The 17,802-nt window shown below is 48.7% G+C and overlaps 4 protein-coding genes across 4 annotated transcripts; 2 read left to right on the top strand and 2 right to left on the bottom strand.

The window, feature by feature from the left end:
* Positions 1 to 3,082: 3,082 nt before the first annotated feature.
* On the top strand, positions 3,083 to 3,722 carry ColSpa_03172 (uncharacterized protein; the record flags this gene model as incomplete). Its single annotated transcript, XM_049269384.1, has 4 exons — positions 3,083 to 3,229; positions 3,256 to 3,426; positions 3,497 to 3,637; positions 3,693 to 3,722. 4 exons carry the CDS (start codon positions 3,083 to 3,085, stop codon positions 3,720 to 3,722), a joined length of 489 nt encoding a protein of 162 aa, XP_049125341.1.
* Positions 3,723 to 9,158: 5,436 nt separating this feature from the next.
* On the bottom strand, positions 9,159 to 9,419 carry ColSpa_03171 (uncharacterized protein; the record flags this gene model as incomplete). Its single annotated transcript, XM_049269383.1, has 1 exon — positions 9,159 to 9,419. One exon carries the CDS (start codon positions 9,417 to 9,419, stop codon positions 9,159 to 9,161), a length of 261 nt encoding a protein of 86 aa, XP_049125340.1.
* A 1,238-nt stretch (positions 9,420 to 10,657) lies between these two features.
* ColSpa_03170 (MFS transporter prlG) lies at positions 10,658 to 12,029 on the bottom strand (the record flags this gene model as incomplete). Its single annotated transcript, XM_049269382.1, is given in 4 exon segments — positions 10,658 to 10,687; positions 10,702 to 11,731; positions 11,822 to 12,002; positions 12,017 to 12,029. The coding sequence occupies 4 exon segments, from the start codon at positions 12,027 to 12,029 to the stop codon at positions 10,658 to 10,660; spliced, it is 1,254 nt and encodes a 417-aa protein (XP_049125339.1).
* Positions 12,030 to 14,757: 2,728 nt separating this feature from the next.
* Positions 14,758 to 16,665, top strand: ColSpa_03169 (putative quinate permease; the record flags this gene model as incomplete). Its single annotated transcript, XM_049269381.1, has 5 exons — positions 14,758 to 15,180; positions 15,284 to 15,397; positions 15,462 to 15,863; positions 15,919 to 16,227; positions 16,291 to 16,665. 5 exons carry the CDS (start codon positions 14,758 to 14,760, stop codon positions 16,663 to 16,665), a joined length of 1,623 nt encoding a protein of 540 aa, XP_049125338.1.
* Positions 16,666 to 17,802: the final 1,137 nt, after the last annotated feature.

Raw genomic sequence — 17,802 nt, 5'->3', positions numbered from 1 at the left:
ATTGAGGTAAATCAGGCCGGTCCATGTAGAACACATGGAGACGGAATATGGGTCGCTTACGGTGCTCATGTCGAGTCGTCAAACGTTGGTATGTTGCCGCGTGCAAACGGTAACTGCCTGTAATGCCATCCATATGACAGCTTATGCACTTGTATGTTTGTGAAACAGCAGGGTTGGCGGTAGACCCCCAAGTGTAAACCGACAGGTACCTGCCCAAACCGTCGACTGTTTGAGCCAACAATTAGCTTATCCTTCTTGGCTGCTCAGCGTCTTGATTGCCGACATTGCCCTACTTTCCTAGTCTGATCTAACTAGTAACTCCGCTGCTGGGTTGCTGATTTGGAGCTCTTCCCAGTATCCCTGATACTCTGTTGCTCAGTGCGCGCCAGATCACCCGCTGCCCCTGAGATCGGGCGAGCGGGTGAGCCGTGTTAGCCGGGCGTGTTAGTCGGGTGAGGTAAGGGCCCCGCATCGGCTAGTAAGGCCGGTGCATTCTTGCCTTTGCGGCGGCATTTCCGACCGCGCGTCACGCCGAAAGCGGTAAGGTGATCGATCTGCTTGTAAGCCTCAAACTCTACTCGGATCGGCACATTTATGCTGCGTATTAGCAAGACGCGGGAACTCGCTGCGCCGTTATCCTGAGACTCAACGTCGCCAATAAGCTCTGGCACGTGCTGGGTTTGCCCTCAACCATGAACTCGCGCTTGAAACTGGCTATGGAGCGACAAAAAGGCCGACTCCCCGTGTGCAAGGGCAACGAATAAGCTGGATAAGGAATGGGTCGATGGCGCACTTTAGTCGTGGGGTGTAATGTGAGAACAGCACACCAGAACGTGTCACTCTATAGGGAGACAACCGCTCGGAGGTGTTCGACGATTGTATCGAAGGGTACAACGTTGGCAGTTGCTTAGTCGTGGACTTCTTGGCGGAACCGTTTGGACGACGAAGATCTTGGGGTAAACTGCCCGAGAACTCAACCATCGGACGATGATCGGTAGGCCACCCATGGGATACCCTGAGTAAAGCCACGAAGTACTCAACTCTGGATTTTCACTTTCTCCACTAATTACCCCTTCGATAAAATCTGATGGGGAATGTTTGTCCCCAACCTTGGTCGCCCAACATGGCTAAAACAATGTTAAAAGTGAAGCTTAAGATTTTAGGCACTAGTCAGAAGTTTCGTGCAAATCATTAAACCAGAGCTTGAATTCTCTTTTCCTCCACCTACCTCGGGTATAGCGGCAATGCAGAGAAGAGCTAGAGGCCGGCCCAACGCCTGACAGGGCTGAAAAGGCCGCCAGCGGCGTGTTTATAGGCTTTCAGACACCAGATGGGCCCACTTTCCTACAGGACAGCTGCGGGGCTTGATTTTTGACTACATGGTGCAGCGGTACCTTGTTAAGAGACGAGCGACATAGGCCTTATGCGACGTCCACAGTCTGATGAATAGCGGAAGAGATACCTTTTGACTCGATAGCCCTTATATGCAGAGTTCATCCCAGTCAATCAATCAACACACCAGTGAAATTGAGACGCGGCGGTTTTGGGTAGTCGGACTGGTTCAGTTCTAGACCATGCCGTCCTTCTCTGTGCAAACGCTTTGACTCTACCCAGCAACCTTCCCAAGTGTGATTTTTGCGGGTGTTGTAAAGCTCGGGTGGGTTGTGCGCTGTGATTTAGGTGTTTTAAGGTATGGGGATGAAGCGTGGCATCTTCGGTTTACTTTCAACTTAGAGCGACACTATTGATATGCTTAGTAGGTGTGGCATCCATCTTTATTCAACCCATGTCTATTTCATCCTGCCTGGTTGCGTTTAACATGGGTAGATCCACGTCATACCGCCATCGGAGGGCGAGTCCAATGTGTTTTGGCGTCTTGACTGATCTTGTGAAGTCACCAAATACGATACCTTGAAGTGTGTTGCGTTCGTTGAAGCGATTGGTAGATGAACCATAGCCGGCACTGAGAACCTGCTCAAAGGATGGGTAAATAGCGACCTGCCGTTCTTGCGAGTCATGGCCAATATGACGTGAGGCCAACGGGCAAGGATTGGACTCTTAGCGATGATCTTGAAGCATCCCGAATTCGGCAAAACACGAAAGAGACCTGATACCTCTGTGAAAGTGAAAGTGAAAGAGAAGGCGAAAACGAGACGAAAAAGCCCGGGCCGAAAAGCCAAGTCCAGGCCGAGAGCTTATGATCGTGTAGTCCTGGCCAAGGACTATCGTTCTCGGCCTGGGATCGTGACTGGCGCCTGTAGTGAGAGGCATCGACGCTGGAGATCAAACCATTTGCTGTCGATTCCCATGATCCATGGCCAGCCTGAGGCCGAGACAACAAGATTTCGCGGGATATGAACTTCTTTTGGTTGGTATGCATTGAGAAAACTTATCTGTACCATCGGCGGCCAATGTACCTCATTTTCGGATTCCCATTGTGATATCCGCTTCTACTCCGAAAACCAGGTCTACTGAATTCTTGATTGGATTAGATTTTCCTTGCGATGATATTGATTGGTCTACTATGCCTCGGCGAAAACGAGGTCCTCGGCACACCATGGAAATACTAGACAGCCCCACCCCACGAGGGTAGCAAAAGTGAGAGTCAGCGCAGAAGCTCAGTCTAAAACACTACTGCGGCTAAACTTTCTTCGTCTCGTATCCACCAAAAAGCTTGTTACTTGTCAATCACTTCCGGATTTCAGATGATACACAGAGAAGCGCGTGTCATGGCCGTCGAGGGCGACACACCCAGAGCTTCATTCAACAAACAGCAAGACGTACCCCCAAAAGCATCGCAGCTGGGGACTCAAGGGAATTTTCATCACGCAGTGCCCAGGTCTTTCTATGTCTCTCAAACGAAGTGCATGTGCATAACCGTTTGAGATGGAGGCGCGCAAGTGGCCATGTTAGAACTGAGTCAAAGCTCAGGAAATCAGCTATATAGTTGAACTGTAGTCACCCACTCCTTATGCTCATCAGACCAGCTTTTCTTCACATCATCAATTCACACTATCAACGCCTCTTCGTCTAATTCTTTATTCATTTTAAATTCATCACTAAACTCACAAAGTCCCTCAAAATGCGGTATTCTCAGCTCATCCTCTCTCTCTTCCTCTTTGTCACCTTCGCTATTGCTCTGCCTATGCCGGCGCCGGTAGAATCTGTCGTCGCGCGGGCCAACGGCAACAAAGGGGGGGGAAAGGCAACACCCAGAAAGAGGTCAAAGGTATCAAGGAGAATATTAATATTCAGAAGCAGGAGAAGCAGGATACCAAAGCTGTAGCGAAGGCCGAAAAGGGTGGGAACTTCAATCAGGCCAAGGGCAAGCTTAGCAACGATATCAAAGAGGGACAGAAAGTCCGTGGACAGAATCAACAAAATGCCGACAAGAAAAATACTGCACTCGTTAAAGGTCTGGACAAGGTGAGGCATTCTTCAAAGCTAACATAGAGAAGTTGGATAAGTAAGATGGTTATTAACCGTTCATCTCCAGGTCCAAGGCGCGCAAGCTAAAGAGGCGAAGCAAACCGCCAGTCTTAAGGGCGGCAATACTGCGGCTGATAAGAAAACTCTCAAGGCCCTTCAGGGTGAGATTGGTGATGGTATCAAGCAGAATAAAGCGAACGAGAAGGCTGTAAGTGTATTTGTTAATCTGCTGGCCAAAATGAAATCCTAATATGTAACTATAGGCAAAAGCTGGTAGCAAGAAGGGCAACTAGATGCGCAATGGCTTCATGTGAGACAAATCATGCTGGAATGAAGATAGCAAAGATAAGGTTGCAACCTGAAAGAATCAACTGAAATAATCATATTGAAATTTTGACTGCGCGGTGCAAGTCATCATGTGAGAATGCTAACCGGACGACAAGGTGATCATCATATCTAAATGAAGACAGTCTGCTGTTAAATGAAAGCGCATGTTGAGTCTAAAAGACTGCTCGAAACCTAGGCTTTTAAGCATGCTATGGCTGTTTCGCCGATGAAGCTTGGCACTTCAAAGCTGCATTGTGTCCCCTCATGTGTAGTCATATGCACAATGCCCATTGTAGAGGAACTACAGACAGCTTGAAACCATCCAAATCGACAAGGCGACGAGGTGATCTCTGTGTAATTAGTAGAGGAGCTATATAGTGCACAAGAAACAGAGAGCTCACTTAGACTAATACAAAAAACAGGAGACGAGGCCCCAGCCGTCTTCACCACGGTTAGCTTTAGGCTGCAAGTCAATGGGCAACAACAAGCGTGACAAACAACTATGGGCCTAGTTCGTTCTAGATGGCTCCTGTTCGTAGCTGTACTGAATAGTCGTAGAATGCCTGCCTGCCTACCTAAAGTTCACCTGTCGTAACAATTGCCTACTATAGAGGCATACCCCCCAGCTCGAAAGATATTATCAAGGCCACGCTGCGGGGGCAGCAGGCACCAGCCGGCGTCAGGGTTGCGGGGATGGCAACTGGAAGGACTGGGCAGGGCGTCCACAAGGTCCCGGCTCTCGTGGAAGCACGTGTTAGTCGCGTACAGCATTTTGGTGCCCTTGATGTAGGCCTGCAGACACGCACGGAGCCAACTCAAGGCGTCAACTCCGGAGTCGCATGTGCCTGTATCTTGGGCCTGCATGCTGTCGATGGCGGGCCCTGACGGCCACGTCTGGCACATCATAGCCTCGCCACGGAGGCATGCGTCGCGGTACGACTAGATCTTTGGGGAAACGCCGCGGGCTGTGAAGGCGCAGCGCTCGAAAGCAGGCCCGCTGGGAAGCAGACAGTGACACACGCAGCTGTACCAACGCCAACCGACTCCCACTCTATTTCGGTCTGGGAATTCGCAGACATTTCAAACGTTGTCGTCTCGCTCGGAACTTCTTGAGCCACGACCGCGCGGGGCCAGCTGAGGGGCGCCACCCCGTTGCCACGCTCGTGCGTGGTCGAAGAGATCATCGAGCCTTCTGCCCGTTGACCGCCGCGCGGGGCAAGCTGCAGGTCTAGCTGGAGCGTGCGCTCGTCGAAGCCGGGCACGATCACGCGTCGGCGCAGCTACGGCGGTAGCCGGGCGAAGATACCGAGCGTGACGACATGGTTCTCGGCAGTAGTATCAGTGGTAGTTGTAGTAGGCGTGATAGGCCAGGACCGCCGAGCAGGACTCTCGGGAGAGGTGATGGTGACCACTCCGAGAAGTCTGTTTCCGGGTCGCTACGCCACTTCTTTCTGCCTCGAATTGTGTCTAGCAAGCGGCACATCCTCAACTTCCTTGCTGGTGGTAGAAGATACCTGATTGACAGTTTATTGGGTGCAGCGTAGGGCAGAACCGCATGGTTTATTGGAAGCTAGTTATGGAGTGATGAACTGTTTACAACAAACAGTTATTTGGACACGATTTCGTCCCCCAACTTTGGTAAACGGATAGTGCTTACGCTAATTTTCAACCAACAGGAGAGTCCTGACTGTACCTACGAGCATCGCTCACCACTTCTCACTCTCTGCATCACGCAGTCTCAATAAAAGAAGCAAGGACCAGGTGAGTAACTGGTGAAGAGATTACCCCTGAATAACATCATACAATGTGAGAAGACAACGAACTTAGAGTAACGGAAGATTGATAAAGGCCCTGAGCCAGAATGGAGCGAGGAACCTTCAGAGAGATCTGCAAGTTAAAAGTACGTAACACTTAAACCTACAAGCTCATCGTCCCAAGATACTGAACCATAGGGGTAGGCGCAATATAGGTTTCTGTCTAATAAACGAAAACCAGAGACTCAATAGCTTCGATCACGCATTATAAAGTCAGACAGTCCACTACATAGCCTGCCATCTAGTGATTAGCCACTGTAAAGCCTATAAAACTACTCACATTCGTCAAAAACGTCGGTAAAAGCTGATAATCACAGCTCTTGATCAAGCTTACCAACCTGAGCATCGAGATCTTGGTACGCAAAATAACAACTTTCCGTCCGAGTCCTAATCGGAGGACTCCGCGGTTCTGCCAAGATGCTTTCCCATCGAGTTGCTTTCTCTTGACTCATACCCTGCCAACATGCATACGCCAAGTGCATGTCAGCATGCTGCTTAAATTAACTCGTTGTCCGGCAGCTTACCCTCCATTTCAACTTATCCCTCCGAGACATGGTACCAGCCAGTGTCTCGATGTTTCTTGGCAACCCATCATGCTCTTTAAACAGTGATACCGGATTCATAATGTGTCGCCGAAAGCTTTATCCACCTGTGCTTCTTGGCATACGAATGTGAATGGGACCCAGTCCGATCGTGACACGGCTTTCCCCGCACGGTTCCCTCATAATTCGTCATTTATCATACCAAGCCAAGCCTTTAGTTCGTCCCTGTTGTCCTTCAGTGCTTCATCTGTGAAGGTTGCATCAACCTGCGTCCCCCGACACATGACGAGTCTTTGATGGAGTGAACATTTGTTCTTGTTCTGTGTCGTCCAAGCCCGGTAGCAATGATTGAGCTGCAATCACCAGGTGATATGCTAGCTATCTCGGTGAAACCGCTGCTTTGGAATGCTAACAATTCAGCGCTCTTGATATGGAAATCACACGAGGACAATGAGTTCATTAAGGGACTTACACCATCTGCAGACAGAACAGGCAACGTTGGACGTCTGAGCGAAGAACTACCCTCGGTTACCCCGCAAGTTCAATGGCTTGGCGCACACGATCCACTTCCAAAGCCATGTTGCCGGAGTTGTGTCCCTGAGTTCATCATGTTTTTCTGGGCATCTTTGCATCACAGAAAATTTCGGTGCCAGCCCCTATCAGTTAAACATGTATTGGCACTCGTACATTACACCCGCGCGCGTGTGTGCCGACAACATACTTTTTTAGTCTCGGTTGACCTTTCCAAGCTGTTCGCGGAAAGCGCTCGTTACTCTAGCCGAATTGCATCTTATATGTCTGTCATTCTCCTATATTTTCGTCAAAAGGATCAGAGGGAAAATCAGTGTTCCAAAATCAGTTTCTTCCAGTACCCAAAAACGCGGTTTCATCATTAGTCAACATGCATCCTTCCGACATTATCGCCGTCCTGGCAGGGACATACACCCTCCTCAACACATCAGCGTACGCATCCACACTCATGCTAGGCCTCATTGGAAGCTACGTTGGTTGACATCTGAATATTTGTAGAGCCCGGGATGGAGCACCTGTAGATGACCCAACTTATGGCTCAAACCCTGTTGGCATTCTCACTTACAGCAAAACCGGCTTCATGTCAGCCACGATCACATCCACAGACCCCGAACACCGCCCGTTAAACCTTACATTCCCCTTCGAAATTAGTCAGTCGGATGCTGAATGGGCTTTGGTTGGCAAGCATAGCATTGGTTATGCAGGACCATTACAGATCAGCGGCGATATCCCTGCCTCTGCCACTGACGGCCAAGTTCTCCATGGGCCATTGACTGTTGCGAACGTTCCGTCTATGGTTGGGGCTGTTCATAGACGTAACTATACAACATTTGAGGATGGAAAACTTTTGCGCATTACGTCGCAGAGGGATGGGTCAAACCGAGGAGAGCTTTGGTGGGAAAGATTAGATTAGTCTTCGAATACCACCGATGGGTCTACTGACTTACTCTTCGTCTTCAATTAGGACCAAGATCTTATGATGCACGTTGATTCTTGGAGCATGAGAATGGACCCATGCATGATGTCTGTAAGTCAGCTTATCGTCAGCAACAGCTTCAGCCATGGAATCCCATGTATCTGCAATGGAGGCATTGGGCTGCCATATTTGCCGCTGGAAATCGGGAACAATCGTGACATTGAACGTTTAAGGAGGGCTCCTATAGTATGTCTATACGTCTGAAAGAGCACGTACATGTTTATGCGTGGAAATATGCATTTCCTGGATCGGCTTGGCTTTGAGCTATGATCAAGTCGCCAGAGATAAAGCAAAGATTGTCGATCTGAACCGGGGACGAATGAAAACAACGAATCCACAGCACATACATTTGAGCAAGGGATGCGGCACTTGGGATTAACAAGACTGTCTGCAGGAAATACTGAAACTTTGCAGAGTATCTGAATTCGACTAAGAGACTTCGACCCCCTCAAAGGAGAAGAATACCAGGCAAGAGGGCTTTGGTAAGTTGATGGTGGTGTCAAGTATCTGGAAGTAAGGCCAATCCCTGGATGAAAAGATATTTTGGCGAAACATTGCCGTGAATGTCAGTGAAAATATTGTCTCTATTAAACAACTCGACAAGGGACCTAATTCACGTTGTTCAGATCTCTGGTTTCAAGAGCTTGCAGACACGTCTGGCGCAGTAAGCTTGCTTGCACTGAGTCACGAGGATCTACTGTGACACTTCGCAGTAAGATCAGTATCGTCTTAAGAATATTTCTTGCATGGAAAGTTTATTAGAGCTACATGGTATGTGGGTCAAATACGCTATAGGTCGTTGAAGCAAATTGGTGAAAATGTTGACTTTCCGAAGATAGTCATCATTGGGTCGGACAAAGAACCAACACCAATTTCATTTACCGAATCGAAGCTCTGATTGTTGCGAGAGGCCTTCCAGCTCCCATTTTGGACACGTTGTCGGTGACTGCATAGCTTAGAATTTGGTACGGTCCAATCTCGTTATGTCGATGACGTTTGAAGTTAAAAATTGGTGGCAAGAGTCTAGATGAAACTCTTGAATAGCTCAAATGAGACCCGTGCTTAGGAAGATGCGTAACGAATAAAGAATACCTATCTGCAAGGCCATGTTCATACTCATGAGCTTCAGGGTAGAAATCTAAGTCACCGGCTAACTAAAAGGAAGTGGATATAAACGAGAGTTTGATAACTACTTCACTTATGCCTTACTCACTAATATTGCGTAATCTTCAAAGGCCAATACCTATGGGAGGTATTAGTCAGACTCATCAAGAAACTCCGTGAGGGCTTGAATTATAACAAGCTTCTGTGTAATGCACGAGTTTGGATTTTGTCTAGAGTCTGAATCTATGGTCAAAGTCCTCAAATTGAAGCCACTGTTGTATAGAGAAGAAGCCACCCTTCAGCAAAGTGTACCATCATCTTGTTTCTCCAAGGTCTCAAGCCCAGATTATTTGGACAGTTCCAAACTCTAAGGAGTATCAGTTAAGAGACTTGAGTTGTCAGAAATTAAGGCATACCACTAGATCCAAAAGAATTCTAACACTTGTGGCGACCAGAGTGTGCAGACGAGCTAATGCAGGTATCCACGTAGTAACCGGTTGGACACTGGCAGCTACCCATGGAAGTAGGGCCTCCCAGGTAAGTGCATTGCAACGCGCATCGGTTGCCCGGGTCACCATTGGTGCCTGCCCTACCACAGGATGCATAGCCAGTGCCGCACGTCTCGGCGGGAAAAACTGTATCGGGACCGCCAGCGGGGATGGTACCGGCAGCGGCGAGAGTGAACATGGCACTCATTGTGAGGGTGAAAGTGCTGAGAAACTGCATTTTTAATAGGAAAGATTTGAGGGCTAATGTTTGTTTCAAAGATGAGCTTTAGTTGACAAGTAAGCGAATGTAAACTGTTGGAGGAAGTGATTGGGTGTAAAATCGGAGTGCGATGGTTCTGGTCTTTATAGTCATGAAGCTCTCTATGACTACACTGGTGGTTGTGCGTTGAAGGCAACAAGACAAGGAGTTGCTTTCTTGCCATGCCTCGGTTCGGGATGCACCCAAAGCCGTACACAATCTAGGGTGTACGACTCAGGACCTTTGATATAGTCAGTCGCCTTGGCAATAAGGGAGTTGCGTGCGAACCGTGATTGCTAGTGTCATGGTAGAGTAGTGTTGATCAAGGGGGATTGGATTGACTGGATGCGATCGTTGACTTTCGGCTTCGCTATCGGTTTTATAGGATTAAGTGGACTTAGCGCGAAGTAGTGCCGAATTTGAAGGAAATAGATACTCATGTCTCGCTCTCGGAACGAGAGGGTCTAATTGGGTTTTAGACCACACATACTCAGCATTTATCACCTGTGGGGCTTGACTCAACCAAGGTAGTCCCGGCATCCACCTCGGATATCTATTATGACTAGAGTCGAGACGAATAGAATTATCACTTTGGTTCGTCCGATCAACTATGACAGATTTGCATCCTACTGGATACTCTTTCCATTTCGCTCCTCGACATTTTTCCAAACTTATGAGCTCGTCACTTAAAGATGCCTGGACCGCGGCACGGCGGTCGAAGACTTGATATACAAATACTCTTCGATTCATGATTTACTATTATCTTTTATAGCAATAGGCGGGAGAATATTAAGCTTTGTATGAGGCCCTTGTGAGGAGAATGGCGCGGTAGGTGATGAGGGTGGTTCCAACTAGAGTCTTAGTGAGTGCAATCCAGCACTAAGTGTGACATTTTGGGTGTCATAGCGTTTTAAAACTCCATCCTAAAAAGTCGGAACTTGCGTATTCTTTCACCGTAAAAGTATAAGATGAAAGGCAAAGGAAGGAAGGCAACAGATATGAACCCAAGGACGGAATTACCCCAGCCTACTCCTAGGGCGTCGAACATAGCGCTACCAGCCAAAGGTAGCAGAGCTCCCAAAAAACAGCGGAAGATGATACTTGCAGCCATAACGGATGCAGAATAAACAGTGTATACATCTACGAGATAAGTAGCGCTGGTTGACTGTACAGTGCATTTATTAGTCTTACTGAAAGCGTGTGCTGACGATGTTGCCCTAGGAGGACTCACATATATAATAACAATCCCGATGCCAATGAAGGAGGTTCCGATGATGGGCACAATCCAATGGGCCTTATTTTCGGCTGTCCATCCGTACCAGAAAAGGCCAATGGGAACAAAAACGGCACCGACCACCAATGTGGGTAGTCGATACTCAGGCTTGCTCACACCGCCACTTCTCCGTGTCAGGTAGGCGGAGCATGGATCAGAGACCATACCGCAGAAAAAAAGGCCCACGACAAAACCAACCCCAAGACCGATGGGGGCTAGTCCGGACGCTTGGCTACCAAAGCCGTACTGGTCTTTAAAGATACGTGGGAAAGTGGTAAAGCAGAGATAGGCATAACTGAAGACGGTGGCGGCGTAGGCGGACATCAAGAAAACGATGGGGGAAATCAGCATCTTGAAAGGGCGAAGTATAGAAAATGCGAACAGTTGACTGGGGGTCTTGCCTGTGTCTAAGGCCGACCGCAGGCCCTGATTTCCAGTCTGCTTGCGCAACCGTGCCGTCTTCCTCTTCAGGATCACGTACGGATACGACTCGTGTACAAAGATGATGAGGAGGACGGTCATGACAGTTGAAGCAATAGCCATCAGCCAAAAGCCCCATCGCCAGCCCGCAGCCGGCGTCAGGTTGCCGCCGATGATAGGCCCAATCGTCGGTCCCAAGACGGGGCCCATCACGTATGCAGACATAACGGCCCCGCGCTTCTCACGCGCAATCATGTCTGCGATAGAGCCGGCACCTAACGCGCCCGGACATGAACCAGCTATGCCAGCCAGCAGGCGGTACACCACCAGAGAGCCGAAGCTGTTCGCCACCGCGCATGCGACGTTGAAGATAACGAACAGGAGAGTGCATGACTGAAACATGATAGCCCGTCCGTATAGCTCCGACAGCGGCGCGATGACCATGGGGCCAAACGCGTATCCGATCAGGTAGATAGTTGTCATGAATGCCCCCAGCGTCTCGTCAGTCGTACCAAAGTGCTGCATGATATTAGCCGCCGCCGCTGCGCTAATGGTTGAGCCGATGGGTCTGGGACGGAGGGTAGATGGATGATTAGCTCTGGCGCCCGGCATCAAGCCCGCCAGCAAACGATTGGAGTGATTTGTATCAGAAACTTACGAGAGCAATGCGGTCAGGGACACAATAACGATGGACGTTGTCTTCCTGGCTGTCGACCAGTTCAGCGGGTTCTCTGGGTCATTGGAACCATCGAAGTCCACAATGTTTGGATCTTGCGGTGCTTCTCCTTCTGCGTCGTTCTTCTCACGATCCGGGATCCTCTCAGAGGACGACCATTCGACTTCAGTGTCGCACTGGGCCGGGGCATCGCGGGCCTCGTTGATGGCTGTGAGGTTGGCCACCTCTGTACCTTAGCCGTCAACGGTGAAGCGAAGAAGTCGACCTACACAACCAGAACTTTTTTCGCTGAGTTATGCTTATCAAGTGCCCTATCGGAGGGTATGGTAATCGTAACACCTTCCTAAAAGGGACAGCCAAGTAACGATTTGCACAGTCACGTGACGAGTGTTAGGATTCTTTCCTTTTCACCCTTCAACTATAGACACTCACTACTACCGTCTGTATGTCTGACTCTCAACCTGGCGACCTCAAATTTAGAGAAGGAGGAGAAGAGGACTGGAACTTATTGGCGAAACTGGCTTTACGGAGACCCCCTGAACACGTTTTCGCCTTACCAGAGAACTAACTCGACAAACATGTAGAGGATGTAGGCGCTGACAACATATATAGCATAGTCCCACAGATAGCCACCTTGTGAGACTAGAGGCCGGACTATTAGGATCTGGCAATACCCTCAACGAGTGGATAATTGCAAGTAATTTTCAACCGGACTTTACATGTTCACTTCGAGTACAAAACAGTTCATTCGTCGTAGTGTAAGTAGAGATTTCAAATAAGACTCCCCAACATACGTGATAAATGCGCGGGCTAAGCAAGTATATAGGCCACCCAGCAGCCACCACGACCCGTTAGTTTTTACAGTTGGATTACTCAAGTAGTCAGTAACAATGTATTCAGTCAGGAGAGAGGTCTGCTCATCAGTAGCTATTTGAGACTATAGATCAGACATTGATTTCAGTTTCTGAGCCGGAGTAAAAATCTATGTAGTCAGCCGAATCACTCAGAGACACGAAGGCTTAGGTGCCCAAATAGCACTCTATCACAGCACGAAATGCACTGTGCTACACTTGCAGAGTTTAACCTCCCTTAATGAGGCCACAGTTGTTTAGTATGTCCTTGATCCAGATGCGCAACTGTTTCCCTTTGAGCTCTGTGAGGTAGATACAGCGAATTCACTGCTTTTTGAATGCTTTACAGGTTGGATGTCCGAACGGAAACGCATGGGCTGCGCGAACGCCAAATAATTGTTCACAAGACGTTGTCTATCTGGTTCGCCCACGCACACCGCCTAAGCAGAATCACTCACTTTTAGAGCAGAGATCACGAAAATAGAGCATGACTTCCCTCCCACTCTTTAGCTTTAGATCAACATCAGTTGTGGTATCGATTTATCGAACCAGACACCTCTGCTCCATCGTATACAACTACAACGCGCATTTTATTAGAAAGTGCTAGGCTTTATATCGCGATCAAATATCAGATACCGATGTCTCTGACAACAGGGACCTAGAGTTCTGTACTGCAGAACAGTGCCCGTAGGCCTTGTTAGCTTTCTAGTAATATTGTTGATCTGGGGACTACACGATAATCACATAGTCGTACAGCTCGCACCCCATCAGGTGCGGCGGTAAGGCCCCGTTTCGACCAAAAGGGGACAGTTCCACTTTTACTTGTTGGAAATGAGCGCTCACGGAACCCAAGTGGACGACAAATTGGAGGACCAATGATCCGTACACGTGTATACAGAACGAACCTGAGCCAGCACAAGGTTCGTCTTCACAGCTCTTCAGCAATCAATTTTTTAGCTACCATCTCGTCCTTATGTCTTATTTGTGATATCGGATTCCGCATTCTATATTCCCATCACTCTTATTATTTGCAGTTCGCCTCTGATTGCGTAAGCCATTGATCACCACGCCCTCGAATCCTCGGATCAATCAACTGCATCACTCTCAGTTTCACCAACTGGTTGATATGCCCTGTTTCTCAACAGAAAACCCTTTAGGCTGTGGAAGTTGCTTCTGACTCAACGTTATCGGACCTCTACGACGTGCTGTGGAGCCCATCCATGAATGACGAAATATCACGTCAAGCATTGGTACTGGGGAAAACATTCAGACTTGTACATTCGAGTCCATGAATCGGAAGAATCTAGTGCCACCTCAATTCAGCATTGCTGTCGTGTATAAATGCTACCTGTGGGCAGTAGCGGGTTCGGAGTTCTGCGACGCTTGGACGCCGCCGGGTGAACATTTATCACCCCGTGCGAAGGTGTCCTTGCCGGTAAGCCGCGACCGGCGTGGGGGAGGGGCTCGATGGGCGCATAATTCCTAGCTAATGGTTTTTCGGTAGCCCACAAACCTCATTGCTAGGATGGAGAAGTATGGGCCTTCGTCTGAGATATGTATTGCGCCCATTCGTCGCCCCGGGTCGAGTGTCCTTATCTCCATGGGGAAAATCATGAAGCGGACGCTCCCACGGGGGAAAACGCATCCCCGGGAAGGTGTTTCGGCCCCGTCGGGCCTTCTGTGGATCCCTGATTTTTTTGTGCTCAAGAAACCTCCTGAATGGCTGGGCTGCGATGGAAATGACGAAGAGCCGCATCGTTATTGCCGGCATAGTTTAGACGATCGCATTTCGCATTACCAACGACACCGACACGCTTGCAGTTGTTCTCCAGTTCTCAACTCACGAGCCCCAGAACTCGCGAGCCCCAGAACGCTGACTCCTAACTATGGGGCACTGAAGATTCAGACTATGGGGACAACCAGTTACTTTTAGTGACTACTGTCACCTTTACTTTTTTTCACAATTTTCTTCCTCATTTCACCCTCTTCGACTTCTGACTCAACCTGCACTCGTTCTGAAAGTCGCTTTATCACCCGCCATATCGTAGGCCGCCACACCAAACGGCCATGGGCATTTTGGCAGTCGTCGAAGAGCGGCCGACACCGCCGTCAGTCTACAACTGGCGCATATATGTACTGGCGTGCATTGCATCTTGCGGATCTTGCATGATCGGCTACACGAGTGCATTCATCGGAACAACCGTCGCACTCGACTCTTTCAGAAGAGAATTCGGTATTGACAAATTGTCAACTTCGGAAAGAAACCTGATTAGCGAAAACATCGTTTCTCTTTTCGTGGCTGGCGCGTTTTTTGGCGCCCTGCTTACCTATTGCCTCAGCTACTCCATAGGTCGCAAATGGTGCTTGGCGATCGGTGCCACCACCTTCTCATTGGGAGCGGGCCTAACATGCGGCGCCAACGGTAGATTGGGGCTTGGAATTCTTTATGCTGGACGTGTTTTTTCGGGCTTGGGAACCGGAGTTGCATCTGTGAGTGGCTAATCTCCCAAGTTTGTAGATCAAGGCACCCAGGAAAAGCCTTGAATCTCGAGCTTGCGTGGATAACGCAAATCACTAATTCACGTGACTACAGAACATTATTCCTATCTATATCTCAGAACTAGCACCACCAGCTATTCGTGGTCGTCTCGTTGGTTTATATGAACTCGGTTGGCAGATAGGGGGTATGGTCGGCTTCTGGATCAACGTAAGTAGTGACAACGATATTCCAATGCTCGTTGTTTGGTTCACTTTGCTAATTTCAACGGCAGTATGGAGTTGAAGCGCATATACCCTCAGGTCACACGCAATGGATCATACCCTTTGCCGTCCAGTTGATCCCCTCTGGCCTCCTCCTGCTAGGTTCGATGTGGATTCGGGAGTCACCCCGGTGGCTTTTCCTCAAGGATTACCGCAAAGAAGCGATGGAAAATCTGTGCTGGATTCGTCAATTGGAGCCCAACGACATCTATATCCAAGAAGAGATCGCCGCCATCGACAAGATCTATGAGATGCAAAAGGCTACAGTTGGAACCGGATTTTGGCAGCCTTTCCAAGCTCTGGCTGCTCGCCCGAAACTGCAGTGGCGGTTGTTCTTGGGCTGTATGCTGTTCTTCTGGCAGAACGGTAGTGGCATCAACGCTATTAACTACTATAGTCCAACTATATTCTCGGTAAGTATTGGACCTTGAACTTAGTGTGGAGTTGCTGCTGACGGTTTTCTACTAGAGTATCGGCATCGACTCCAACACAGTAAACCTGATGACTGGAATTTTTGGTGTCGTCAAGGCCATCATGACTTTTGTGTGGCTGCTCTTCCTTGTAGATCAACTTGGAAGACGGAAGCTTTTGCTCATCGGTGCAGTCACTGGTTCCATCTGCATGTGGGTTATCGGTGCATATGTCTGCATAGTAGACCCGACGAAAAATCCCCAGGATCACCTGACGGGTAGTGGTTACGCAGCCATTGTCTTCTTTTATCTTTGGACAGCAGTCTACACACCGACGTGGAACGGCACTCCTTGGGTCATCAACTCTGTAAGTATAACCCTGATATCGAAAGCTATTGCTTGTTCATTAAATAACACTTCCGTCTTCCAGGAATTCTTTGACCCAAACTTCCGCTCTCTCGCCGGTGGCGCGACAACAGCTAGCAACTGGCTGTTCAACTTTCTCGTTTCACGGTTCACGGAGCAGATGTTCGAAGCCATGGGATACGGTGTCTATTTCTTTTTTGCATCACTTTCGTTCCTGGCTTTCTTCTTCGCTTTCTTCCTCATCCCCGAGACCAGTGGTGTTCCACTTGAAAAGGTCGATAGACTTTTCGAGATCAAGCCAGTTTGGAGGGCCAATGAAACATTGATGGCCCAGCTCAGAGAAGAAGAAGTGCAATTCCGTACCGATGCCAAAGGCGAAGCCACTCACAAAGAGTACCCTAACGGCGTCAAGCCGGAGACGGAGACGGAATCGAGTTAAGCGGAAGCAATGTATGGGTTCTATAAAAGGAAGCAAGATTTACGTGGAGTTCCACTCAATGAACCCGGACGGCACATCAAGCGGCGTTTGTTTATTAGAGGGCAAGCATTGCTAAGGCATTTTTTTCGCATTTAGATCACCCCTGCCTATTTCAGCTTTTACCAATCTCATTTGATTTAAGCCCTGTAATTTTGGGTTGTCCCGTTCTCGTAAATACGAAGTTCGGGGCGCATCGCATCACAAACTTTTGTGATCAGGTCAACTGTTCCTTCAAATCACTATTTTTAGAACGGGTTTCTTCTATTTGTTGTCTTGTTCTCTCATGTAACACACGAGTCATTGGCTGTATCCAGTCAGAACCACTTTCAGCCCTAGCGGAGTAGCACCCAGCATATGGGGGAACTATCTGCAGAAACAACCTCTGAATAGCATGAGTTGCGAATATAGCGATCATCCCTCGCGATCCTTTTTAGGTTCTTCCTGTCTACCGAAGAGAATAGAAGAAGAATCTTGTAAAAGCTCTTCACAGCTCGGCATTTATGAAGGCATCAACACATCTTAGAGTTTTGTAGCACACTCGACTTCTTGAAAGTAATGCGCCATTCTGTGACATCCATCATCTGTTGGGCATTCATATAACACATCACACGATTTCAGAAGCGTGATTTCTTGGCAAACTGGTACATAGAATTTTGTCAAGATTCTTTTACAATACCGCGAACCGTTTCTGACTTAATGGATCCATTCCGCCGGCCTACTGTCCACAAGCCCGGGATGGGCCCCCGTAGCAGTGCCAACAATAACTACACCGAGACGCTAACAACGAAAAGAATTAGCAGCGTTGCCAAAGTATGCCATAGTATTATAAACTCAACCGAGTTTTGTAAGTCGAGAAAATGACTTGCGCTAGTGGCGGAGAGAGGATATATATATGGTGACTCCGTGCTCCTCCAACTCCACTGTGACATTTCTCTCCCTAGGCCGACATCTTGCGCTTCCGCGGTAAGTCCAATCTGCTTCCCACCAGTTCTTTCTCACTGCTGATCTATGCCGTGCTGTATCCTAGGAAACCACTCGGGTTCCCCTGGGTGCCTTTGAAGCTTCCACGTTAGCTACGTGACACAGCTTCGACAACTT

Source organism: Colletotrichum spaethianum, assembly GCF_022836535.1.
Source record: "Colletotrichum spaethianum MAFF 239500 DNA, contig06, whole genome shotgun sequence".
NCBI classification, from domain to species: Eukaryota; Fungi; Ascomycota; class Sordariomycetes; order Glomerellales; family Glomerellaceae; genus Colletotrichum; species Colletotrichum spaethianum.
Note: the sequence above shows the minus strand (reverse complement) of the source record. Positions and strands in the feature narration are given on the sequence as shown.